The sequence below is a fragment of the Bidens hawaiensis genome, unplaced genomic scaffold, assembly GCF_021521415.1.
Source record: "Bidens hawaiensis isolate Kalapana, Puna unplaced genomic scaffold, B.hawaiensis_p1.1 tig00045421_1, whole genome shotgun sequence".
Lineage (NCBI taxonomy): Eukaryota > Viridiplantae > Streptophyta > Magnoliopsida > Asterales > Asteraceae > Bidens > Bidens hawaiensis.
Window position 1 is genome coordinate 59,475 of NW_027498084.1, and position 12,386 is coordinate 71,860.

Consider the following 12,386-nt stretch of genomic DNA (forward strand, 5'->3'; position numbering starts at 1 on the left):
ATTAACGAACGTAACAAAACAGACCAAATTTGCGTCGACTTACTGCCTCAACGCTTGGGTTTTACCACCGTCAGGTTTTACCGTCATACCCCGACACAATGTTCCGGGTAAACACTAGCTCATAATTTAGGAAACCAATGTCACATATATAACATATTGTTGAATGAATGAGATGCAATATTCATACACCACCCCCATGGTTATATACGATCCGTATAAGGATATACAAGCAATACATGTCATACATGACTGACAAGTGTACGAAAGGGACTACTTTGTGCAACATATACGACATATATAGCCTTATATATGTCTTCAACAGCTCATATGAACCTCATACAAACTGACACAACCCAGAGCCTATACGACTCGTATAAGCAAAAAATGAATAAAGATCCCAAATAATGTATGAAGATCCAATACATGTATTTTTTTTAAACTACCAACATCCACAAAATCCATAGTTTTGATCAAGTATCATTTGATTAATGCATTTCTAACAACCATAAAACCCACAGTTTTAAGTCTTTTAATCAAAGTAGAATTTTATCTTATAATTAATTGGTTAATTCAAATTGGAGTTGTTTACTTGGGTAATACGGAATATTAAATGAATAGATAATACTCACACGGAAACAAAAGAACGATTCACCCAAAACCCTAAACCATTCCCCCTGTTGTTCTCCTTCACGCATCCATTAAACTAAAACCCTAACCCTAACCGTCTTCCAATGGAACCAGAGCAATCGCAGCCACCACAAGAACTAAGCAAAAAAGCAGCAAAGAAAGAAGCCGCCAAAGCCGAAAAGCTCCGCCGCCGTCAGGAAGCCGCCATGGCAACCGCCGCCGCGTCAGGAGTCTCTGGCGTCTCAATCGATGGTCCAGATCCACTCGCCGCTAACTACGGCGATGTTCCGATCGCAGATCTTCAATCAAAGGAGGTTTCCGGTCGCGTATGGACTCCTGTTAGTGCTCTAACGGACGAATTGAAGGACCGTACGGTGTTGATTCGAGGACGAGTTCAGGCGATTCGTGCCGTGGGGAATAAGATGGCGTTTCTGATGGTGAGAGAGAGAGGATATACGGTGCAATGTGTGTTGACGGTGGTTCCGGATGTTGTGAGTGCTCGGATGGTTAAGTTTGCGGCTGCGATAAGTAAAGAGTCGTTTGTCGATATCGAAGGAGCCGTTACTGTTCCTCCGGAGGAGCTTAAAGGTGCATCTCAGCAGGTATGTTGTTAATTGTAGGTTTTGGTGATTTGTAGGTTATTTGATTGATAATCGTGGTGATTTGTAGATTGTTAGGTTGATAACTGTGGTGATCTAAATGTTAGGAAGTTAGGTTTTAGTGAATTGTAGATTGTTTGATAGATAATTTTGATGTTTTAAATGATATAAAATTATAAATGCTTGCAAATTAGGTTGTGAATTCTGCATATATAAATGTTTACAAATTAGTTTGTGAATTTTGCATATGTGGTTTTAGTGATCTGTAGATGTGTAAATCGATAACTGTGTTTTTTTGAATCATATAAATGTTCGCAAGTTAGATTGTGAATTCTGCATATTAGGTTTTAGTGATCTGTAGATGCTTAGATTGTTTGTTTTGTGTGAATGTTTGCAAATTTGATTTGAGAGTTCTGCAAGCTAGGTTTTGATAAGTTGTAGATTCTTATGTTAATTACTTTCTGTAGAGGTGTACATGAAACCGAAAAAACCAAACTTAAAAAAACTGAACTGAAACAAAAAATTGTTTGTTGATATTGAAGGAATCATTACGGTTCCTCAAGAGGAAATTAAAGGTGCATCTCAGCAGGTAAATTGCATTTTTAGGTTTGGTGATTAGTAGATTGTTAGGCTGATAAATGATAATTGTGGTGTGCTTTGATTTGTATAAATATTTGCAAATTAGATTGAGAGTTTTGCATATTAGGTTTTGTGATTTGGAGATACTTTGATAATTGTGATGTTTTGAATTATGGGCGGTGTGGTTAATGCTGAAAAATATTGGATGTCGGTCAAGGACCGATATTTGAGATACCGGTTATCGCGGTGGGATATTGGTAATTTCATACAGAATTTATATATCGCTACGTAGCGTATGGGTAGCTTGTCGCTTTTGTTCGCTATTCGCTATTGACAACTATGCTAGGAACTGATTATGACCTAAAACACTAACATTAAACACTAGAAATTGACAATTAAGACCTAAGAAAACTGATATCGGGAAAGTAGGTGATATATCGACTGCGTAGTTGTTAGTTAGATACACATGGTGATTTGAATTATAAAACGATACATTAGTGATTTATCGGCGATATTGACTGCGTAGTTGTTAGTTAAACCGAAAAAACAAAACCTGATTGAACCGACTCATGCACGCCCCTATTATGAATTTTATAGATGTTTGCAAATTAGATTGTCAGTATTTGTAGATGCTTAGATTGATAATTGTGGTGTTTTGATTCATATAAATGTGTGCAAATCTGATTGTGAGTTCCGCAAGTTAGGTTTTGTGATTTGTAGATTTTTAGATTGATAATTGTGGTGTTTTTGAATTATATGAATGATTGTAACTGTTACTGACTCTTATGAATTAGGTTTTGGTGATTTGTAGTTTTTTATGTTAACTACTTTTCTATACGATGAACCAACATCTAACTTTTAGATTTGTAACTAATTAATAGGTTTTGGTTATTTGTATATTCATAGATTGATAGTTGTGGTGTCTTGATTTATATTATGTTCTTAATTCATATTTGAATTCTGTGTTATTGAAAGGGAACATGTAATTCAACATTTGCAGGTTGAAGTCCAAGTTAGGAAGATTCATTGTGTAAACAGGGCTGCATCTGTGCTTCCGATAAATGTTGAGGATGCGGCGAGGAGTGAGGTCGAAATTGAGAAGGCTTTGGAGGTATATTGTTGTGCATCTTTCTCAGTGTTTGATAGATTTTGATTTATATAACTGTCACTAAGAACTTATCCCAATTTTATATGATCAAATGGTTATTTCTGCTATGCAGGCTGGAGAACAACTTGTTCGTGTCAATCAGGATACTCGTTTGAACTACAGGGTTCTGGACCTGCGAACGCCAGCAAATCAAGGGATTTATCGTCTTGAATGTCAAGTATCAAATGTATGACATCATGTTTGTTTTTATATGCTTTTGTATTTCTATTTATCATTGTTTTTATATTGTTTTGTATGCCTGTTTATCATTTATGTGTTCTAGTAAGTGTAAAGATCCAATTATCAAACTTGTTATTGTTTTGTGCAGTTCTTTAGCCAGTTTCTGTTGGATGAAGATTTTGTTGAGATCTGGACTCCAAAGTTAACTGTAGGCGCTAGTGAAGGCGGTGCCGCGGTTTTTAAACTTGAATACAAAAAACAGCCTGCATGTCTTGCACAGTCACCCCAGCTTCACAAACAGATGGCAATTTGTGGTGATTTTGGGCGTGTTTTTGTTGTGGGTCCTGTTTTCAGAGCTGAAGACTCGTTTACACATAGGCATTTGTGTGAATTCACAGGCCTTGATGTGGAAATGGAGATAAAGGAGCATTATTCTGAGGTATAGACAAGTAACTTATAAAGTATAGTATATTATTTGCAAGATTTCAAAAGTTTTGATGATTTCATTCATGTATAGGTGATGGATATTGTGGACCGCTTATTTGTTGAAATGTTCGATAAGCTGAATGAAAAGTGCCAGAAACATCTTGAAGCTATTGGGAAGCAGTATCCTTTTAAACCTCTAAAAGTAATTTAAATTTCTTCTCTTGTTTATGTTGGGTCTATTACTTTATATATGATATGCAATTATACTTATGTTTCTGTGTTGGTGTTATTGAATATGCAGTACTTAAGGAAGACTTTACGTCTCACATTTGAAGAGGGGATTCAAATGCTTAAGGTTAGTAAAAAGATATTTTGAAGCCTTTTGGATACTTTGTTAAAAAAGATAGTATTGTGATAGTATTCTCTTCTTTATCATATTTAACACTAGTTATTTTATAAAATACTATAAAACACGGGTCGGTTCAGTATGACACAATACCCTTTGAACTGTCTTTTGTCCCATTAAATAAGTGTGTTAAAAGGATCGAACATTTAGTGAAACGTTCAGTGGGATATTCACATTTATTTTTATTTGGATACTCACTTTTGCTTTTAGTTACCTGTTTGTTTGTCTATCAAACACGAACACACTCATTTTTTAACGAACAAACATGAACAATAAACTTCATTCATTAAATGTTCATGTTTTAAAGTTAAGCAAACAGACAGCAACAAACCTCGTCTGTGTTTGGTAACAAGTTGCATTGCATGTTTGATATAATCTTAATCGTTTCATTTTTTATTAATGATGTTATAGGATGCTGGCGTCGAGGCAGATCCACTCGGGGACCTTAACACGGAAACAGAAAGAACTTTAGGAAAGCTAGTATTGGAAAAGTACGTGAAATTCTACAACTTACACTTGCTTATTATTATTATTTTTATTATTGTTCCTGGACTTGCTTTTGTTATTATTATTGTTGTTGTTGTTGTTGTTATTATTATTATTATTATTTTTTATTAATAATATATTTAACTGATTGTAGGTATGGAACAGAGTTCTATATTCTACACCGATACCCTCTGGCAGTCAGGCCTTTCTACACAATGCCATGTCCCGATAACGAGGCTTATAGCAACTCCTTTGATGTTTTCATCAGAGGCAAGCTACAATGCTTTTACATTTTGCTTTTAAGTTTAGCCGCCAACATTAACAATATATAATATATTGACAGAATTACAAATTTTGTCCTTTAAAATAAGACGAATTACGGTTCGTGTCCTTTTCTAAGTTTCCTTGCAGGCGGTGTACTTTAAACTTTTTTTTCCTACAACTTTTGTCCTTTACGCTAACTGGGTTAGAAAAAGTCAGTTAAATGCCCTCACGTGAGACGCATGTGAGGGCATTTTTGTCTTTTCGCCTGTACCTGCAAAAAGTTTATCATCTTCTTTTTGGCCACCTGAACCATCTCCTCCGAAATTCCGGCCACCTGAACCACCACCTCCGAAATTCCGGCCACCTGAATCATGTGCAGACATCACTGTAGAATGAGAAAATGATATCGGTATTTCTTCACATAATTAAAACAATAAAAACAGAAAATAAATCATTAACCGAAAGCGTACTTATAACAGGAATGTTTTTGCAGACTTGATGCTCCATGATCAAGGTGAGAAGGGCAAAACCGGAAATCGATGGCAACTCGACTTCGGTCAATATAAGGTCAATGTTATGTGATCTTCCTTTTAACACCTCCCGTGCCTTTAACCCTCAGAAACAGCAGCAACTACTTCCAATCAAATGATAAACACTAATTAGCCCAGATTCAAATCTTGATTATTAATTCCCCCTAAATCAACTAAAAATATCAAAACTTGGTGATGAAGATTTCTCAGCAAGCCTTGATTACAAAAACCCACCAACAATTTCTTAAATTAAACACTAATTAACCTTCAATTAGTTGATAACTCATCCACCACCACCAAACCCACCATCAACTCGCCGGAGCTTCCATCACAACTCGCCGGAGCTTCCATTTTCTCACAATCAGAGCATAATAATAACTCAATCCACCCACAAACCCACCAACACAATGGTCAACAACAAACGCAAACCCCGGCGACAATCCAAACGCGTTTTAACATCAAATTAAAGGACCGTAACACCTATCTTCTTTAACGGTAGGCCATATCTTGTCGTCTAAACCCACTCCTAACCTCTGATTACTCTAAAACTCCCTCTGGATATCGTGATTCTTAACCTAAGAACCGTTTTCCGGCGAGTCCGTTCGCCGTCATCCCAACACATTTTCAGGTAATTTGTATATGATTTTTGATCGTCATTAACCAATAATCAAAACCCCTAAGTCAATTTCAACGAACAAGGAACCGATTTGTGGAATTCATTTTCGTCGGGCTTTGCGTTTGTTGTTGACCATTGTGTTGGTGGGTTTGTGGGTGGATTGAGTTATTATTATGCTCTGATTGTGAGAAAATGGAAGCTCCGGCGAGTTGTGATGGAAGCTCCGGCGAGTTGACGGAATTGGAAGCTCCGGATTGAGTTATTATTATGATCCGGTGATGGAATTGGGGTTTTTGGTTTGGTCTGGAAGATGTAATTGGGTTTGGGAGGGGAGGTTGGTGGGTTTGGTGGTGGTTGCTGGAGGTTGAATGGTGGGGTGAAGGTTGCTGGAGGTTGTCTGTGGCTTCTGCAGAAACGGTGTCAAATAGAAACGGTGTACTGCAAATGGGTTGTTGGTGGGTTTGGTGGTGGTTGCAAAATGAAGAAGAAGAAGATGATAAACTTTTTGCAGGTACAGGCGAAAAGACAAAAATGCCCTCACATGCGTCTCACGTGAGGGCATTTAACTGACTTTTTCTAACCCAGTTAGCGTAAAGGACAAAAGTTGTAGGAAAAAAAAGTTTAAAGTACACCGCCTGCAAGGAAACTTAGAAAAGGACACGAACCGTAATTCGTCTTATTTTAAAGGACAAAATTTGTAATTCTGTCTAATATATTTTAAACTTTACTTTTTGTCATTTCTTCAGGAGAGGAGATAATTTCGGGGGCCCAACGTGTGCACATACCTGAACTTTTGGAATCACGAGCAACGCAATGCGGAATTGATGTCAAAACTATCTCAACTTATATTGATTCCTTCAGGTATGTATTACTGTATATTAGTTTTTATATAAGACACTACACTTTTGAAAGTAATTTATATATGCTGTTGCTGATAATAATATTACAGGTATGGTGCACCACCACATGGTGGGTTTGGAGTCGGGTTAGAGCGGGTTGTTATGCTCTTTTGCGCTCTCGACAACATAAGGAAAACATCTCTCTTTCCCCGTGACCCGAGGAGGCTTGAGCCATAGGAAAGCTGGCGTTATATTGTTTTTTTGGCTTTTAATGTAAAACAAAATAATTCTATACCTTTTCTTTAACCATTTTGCGCATTAGAAGGCTACTGCGGAAACCTTTTATTGGTCTCTTGTACGTTTATGCTATGTCGTTTTGATGGTGAAACCTACTGTTTTTGCATCTCTGAATAATACACTTATCGAGGCATAGTCTAACACAAAGTTTTAAGTATATCTGCAAAATTTGTCAAATTTGAGGTGACCTATTTTATCTCATAGTGATGAAATTGTTTATTTGATATGTGAAATAGCTGATAAGAATAAGAGTATTGCACTATTTCATAAGGGTAGACTACGTACGGCACTCTTGAAAAGAATGTTTTAGTCAGCAAAGTTGACCGGAGCCTGGAGGGATAGACGTACACAAAAAGATAACCGGGTACTTAGAAGTTAGGACAAACCTGAAACCTAGTATCAACAAACCAGTGTTCTTTACCTGGTTCCACTCGAAAAGATCCTTGAACCAAAACCTACCCTACCCAAACACTCTCTTTTGAAATCCTAGTTTTACAATTTTGTTGACCACATCCGGAACCGGTTTATCCCAGTAGCTTGTTTTGCGCACCATGACTGAACTTGATTACCGTGGAAGGAGAACATGGGATATACTTTTGTGCTCTTGTTTTTTAGTTGTATTTATTTTGTAATTTACGGCTTTATTTTATTTTTATATTGTAAAAGCCGTTTTGTTCTTCTTTATTGTAAGAAAAATTTCCACCACTTATGCACAACTAATTGCCTGTTTCCTTTGTAGTTATTTTCTTTTTTATTTTGTCATTAAATATAAAACATTAAAACTAAAACGAAACGTTACCTGCCACGCATTGATAATATAACTGATGTGTACTTTTCAAGCATATTTTGTTTTTCTTTCATAGTTCATTCCAGGGATGAGCGAAATCGGTACCGAATCGGTACCAAAGTTTTAAGTTTCGGGATCGGTACGGTACCGGTACGGTACCGGTATTTCCCGATTTTTTACCTCCGGTACCGGTATAATCCCGGTACCGAACCGAATATTTCGGTACCGGTACCGGTACCAAGAATTAGGGATTTTCGGGATCGGGACCGGTCGGTACCGGTCCGGTACCATGCTCATCCCTAGTTCATTCATAGTTCATTCCAATGATTATTGATGACAATATTCCTAGATTAGAGTCGACATTCGGTACAAGTTAGAGCCGCATAAGCATAATCAACCATCGTGAAAGTTATTCTATAGATGTTTGGATGTTTATCATAACAAAATTATTGTAGGACTGGGCCATTGAGTTCTCTTTCCGGGTTTTGTCGTGCCATTGAAGTTATTTTTTTACCAGATTTGAGTTATGCCATCGATATATTTAGGCTTTTCTTTAGTTTAGATGTAAGGTTTTTAATTCAATTCGTGAATTCATAGAATTTTTTATTTGGTTCATAACTTTTCAAGGTTTAATTATTTTCATATTACCAACAAACGTAACACTTAACGATTACCACATATATGATATATCACACTAACTAGTCTATTAGGAACTCAGCCCACCTAAGATTTAAACCAAAAAAAATCTATTATGAGAATTTTAATGTAAATAACAAAGTTAAGTGATGTTTAACCGAACATGAAAATTTAGGTTACGTGATTGTCGAACTACTTGAGAAGATCCATCCGTGAATTAATTGTCACCAAATATTTTATCTAAATACTAGTTTGAGCCCCGTGTATTACACGGGGAATTGATGAAAATTTTGAAATTTGAACATTAATCAAAATACAATCGGTAACACAATTATCATATATTGTTAATAAAATTATAAACTAAAGAAACACTACGCAAATATTTACTAATAAGAAAAAAATTCCTTGCAGTTGTGTTGGTCAATATACATAGGGGGTGTTTGAGATTGTTTATTTTCACCAACTGACCAACTTATAAACTTTTTGAAAAATAATAAGGTGTTTGGGATTGCTTATATTGTGAGAGGAAAAATTTTATAAGTTACAATGTTGTAACTTATTAACTTAATAAAAAATTATAAGGAGGTAAAATAAGGAATCCCGAGCACCCCCTAGTTTATAAATAATCAAAATTTTTAGTCAATGCCTGCCTGTAAATCTTGACAAAGCGACCTATAAATTGTCTGTGTGAAAGCACGAGTTCTTTCAAGTACAAGCCAACCATAAATAATAAAACAAGATTATGTATTAAATCTTAATCTTAAATATATAAAAACGAAACCTTCTTAAATTCTCTCAAGCTACCAGATTGCTATATTTGTATATGAAGGTTTCTCATGCATTTAAACCGATTTCACGGGTGTGGGTCTCACCAAACCCAGATAATCTCTTAAACGAGTTATTTCATCTCATTATATTAAAAATTAATCTCATCAAATATTTGATGAGATTAATTTTTAATATGAAAATCCTATATATATTAAAAATTAGTATCTTTTTTTTAAGATAATATTTATAATTAATAAACAATTTTATAGTAAAAAAAACGGGTCATGGGTCTCACCAAACCCATATAACTTTCAAATTGGGTTATAACATCTCATTTATTTGTGAAACCCTTTAATCATCAAATCCTAAGTATATTAATAACTTCCTTACAATAAATAATATTATAAAAACCAAAAAAATATATTGAATATTATAAACGAATAACATAAAACAACTCCGTATTACAGGGAATAATAGCTAGTTATATATATGATAGCTAAGAAAAGAACTTCTTGATTCTAGCTTTTCAAAATAAACTAAAAGAATAAATTTAAATGGTTAGTATGTCGATAAACAAATTTATGAGAATGTAGTCAATGTATATAATGTAATTTTTTATGAAAGCAAGTATTTTAATTGACTTTTATTTTATATACATGAAAATCCTTAAAAAATAACAGTAAAACAATATTCCGACCACTTCAATCCCATTTGGCATGTTCTTTTTCTATAGCTAAATTGCTTCATTTTATTACTTAAGGATAAATTTATGTTAAAATATTAAAAGAATAAAAAAAGAAATAAATAAACATTAGCACTTGCTTTATATATACATAAGAATAAGGCTATTTTGAGTTAATAACAAAATGGTTAAAAAATGTGAGGATGGCTAAGAGAGTGACAAGCGACACAAAGTAGTATTCTTTTATTAGAGTAGTAGATTCATCTCACACTACAAGTTACAATATAAACTGAACAAATAAAATAATCTAACAAATTCAAACCTGTTATGAACATTTATTATACGGTCATGTGACTATCCATATTCAAACTCCATTAGTACCATTAAGTTTGTATTAATATATGACCATATAAACAAAGAGTTTATTGTATTTGATCTTTACATACTCAATGAAAATACTCCTTCAATTTACCATTCTATATTATCTCTCTATATATCATGTTCTCATGTTTATGTACTATGAATGCCGGTTGCTAATTGGGCTTTGTTTCAAAACACGTTATCAGCGTAAATTGCTTTTAGAGTTCGATCATATAATCATAAGGTAAGTCTCATTGTTTTTGTCTTCATTCTTTCAAACATAATTTATTTCGTAATTCATACAACTTTGGGTTATGCTGAGATTTTATATTCATTATTATTTTTCTCATTCTCTCACACATAGACCATGTTATAGATCATACAATGTTGGGCTTAGACCATGTTATAGATCATACAATGTTGGGCTGTGTAGATTTAGAGCATCCAAAATAAGGATGTTCAAAAACATCAAAAAAACATGTTTTACCTATCACATTATAAAAAAACACAATTTATCCACTAGTGATTTTTTGAAATTTAGGGAAAGTTTGTTTGCCTATATTTATTTTTTAATATTTGTTGACATTGATTGTGAATAGAGAAGAGATAAACTGTAGGGATAAAAATATAAAAAATATTATTTAATTAAACATAAGAAATAAATATAATATTTTTTAGTATAATTATAAAGGTGAGGATGTAAGACGGTTAAAAATCATCATCATCATCATCGTACTCAGTATATCCCACCAATAGTAAAGCTATGGTAGGGTCTGAGGAGGGTAAGATGTAGGCAGCCTTACCTCTACCCCATAGGGATAGAGAGGCTGCTTCCGGTGAGACCCCCGGCTCGATAGTAGTTTTGCATCAAGCCCTAGACATAAGGCACATAGCACTCAATCATCGGGACACCGGCTGATCGGTGTATGTACCCTTATCTTTCAGCTATCAACACCACTACATGATGCCTGATTAACCGTCCGTCACTTTTAACGTTATTTTCACGAGATTAGTAAAATAACGTCAAAATTAGTGCAATTTCACTTTTGCCCACCCGAAGGTTCACACATATATACATCATATGTGCGCACCGCAAGCAGGGCTCAAGATGGTTAAAAATGATCTAAGTAATTTGAAAATTGAAGGTATGGAATTTTTTTTCCCAAATACTCTTTTGATGGAAAAGATAATTACCAAATAGTTGTTTTTAAAAAAGCACTAATCAAAATAATGTTTTGATAACTTTTTTTTTGTTCTCACTCTTATTTTCATTAGATGAAGGAGTAACTTTTTAATTTAAAAATGTTCTTTAGAAAAAGTTAAAGGTCTTTTTTTAAATGTTTTAAGTTCTTTTACATTTCGTAACTTCTTGTTTTTAAACGAATTTTCTTTTAAAAGTACATTTTAAAAGTTTTTTCATTTAAAAACACATCATAAATAAAAAGTTTATATTAAAATTTCTTCTTTCTATCAGAGAACCATTTTTCCTATTAAAATGCATTTAATAGGTTTTTTATATAGTGTATTTGATAAAACCTTTCGCTGGATAAAGACAAGCTCCAAAATGGTTAAATTAGAAAAAAAAAAAGATAATCGTTTGTTTTTTGTTTTTGTTTTTTAACGAAAACACTTTTTTGAAGTTTAAAAGAAAATCGTTTTTATTAGAAAAGCTAATTTAATAACATGTTGTAAATTATAAAAAAAACCTTTAAGAAAATACATTTTCTAAAGAGAAACCGGGTTTTAAGTAGAATTTTTTAAAGGGGTATTGGATTTTAATAATCTTAGCTAAATGTTATTGACCGATAATAATCTCAACTGAGTTTATCGGAACCGATAGTCTCAAATTTAAAAATATTGGCTATAAGTGGCCCTCGTTAAAAATTTCTTAACGGCGTTAATTTTTTTTTTGAATTTTCAAACTGAATTTTCAGGGTTTTTATGAAAATGTGGATACAAGTCGATTGGTGTAAAACTTAGCTCGAATGGGTACTCCAAATAACTAGTTTTTTTTTTTAAATAATATGTTTTTTTTTAATTTGAAACCATCAATGGTAATAAACTCATTTGAGATTATTATCGACCAATTACATATAATTGAGATTATTAAAATCAAATACCTCTTTTAAAAACACTTTTTAAAGAAATAACTCTAAA

The 12,386-nt window shown here is 33.7% G+C and overlaps 1 protein-coding gene across 1 annotated transcript; it reads left to right on the forward strand.

Annotated features, from left to right (window-relative positions):
* Window positions 1-110: 110 nt before the first annotated feature.
* Window positions 111-7,214, forward strand: LOC143595661 (aspartate--tRNA ligase 2, cytoplasmic-like). The gene is made up of 10 exons (XM_077074627.1): window positions 111-1,229; window positions 2,806-2,916; window positions 3,026-3,139; window positions 3,281-3,571; window positions 3,650-3,760; window positions 3,860-3,913; window positions 4,376-4,455; window positions 4,605-4,720; window positions 6,607-6,721; window positions 6,810-7,214. The coding sequence occupies exons 1-10, from the start codon at window positions 732-734 to the stop codon at window positions 6,934-6,936; spliced, it is 1,617 nt and encodes a 538-aa protein (XP_076930742.1). The 5' UTR covers window positions 111-731; the 3' UTR covers window positions 6,937-7,214.
* Window positions 7,215-12,386: the final 5,172 nt, after the last annotated feature.

What these genes read in the sequence shown, in the direction of transcription:
- LOC143595661 (XM_077074627.1), top strand. Translation starts at nt 732, where the DNA reads ATGGAACCAGAGCAATCGCAGCCACCACAAGAACTAAGCAAAAAAGCA. An exon ending in GGAAAGCTAGTATTGGAAAA is followed by an intron (nt 4,456 to 4,604) that starts GTACGTGAAATT and finishes AACTGATTGTAG; the next exon opens with GTATGGAACAGAGTTCTATA. An exon ending in ACTTATATTGATTCCTTCAG is followed by an intron (nt 6,722 to 6,809) that starts GTATGTATTACT and finishes ATAATATTACAG; the next exon opens with GTATGGTGCACCACCACATG.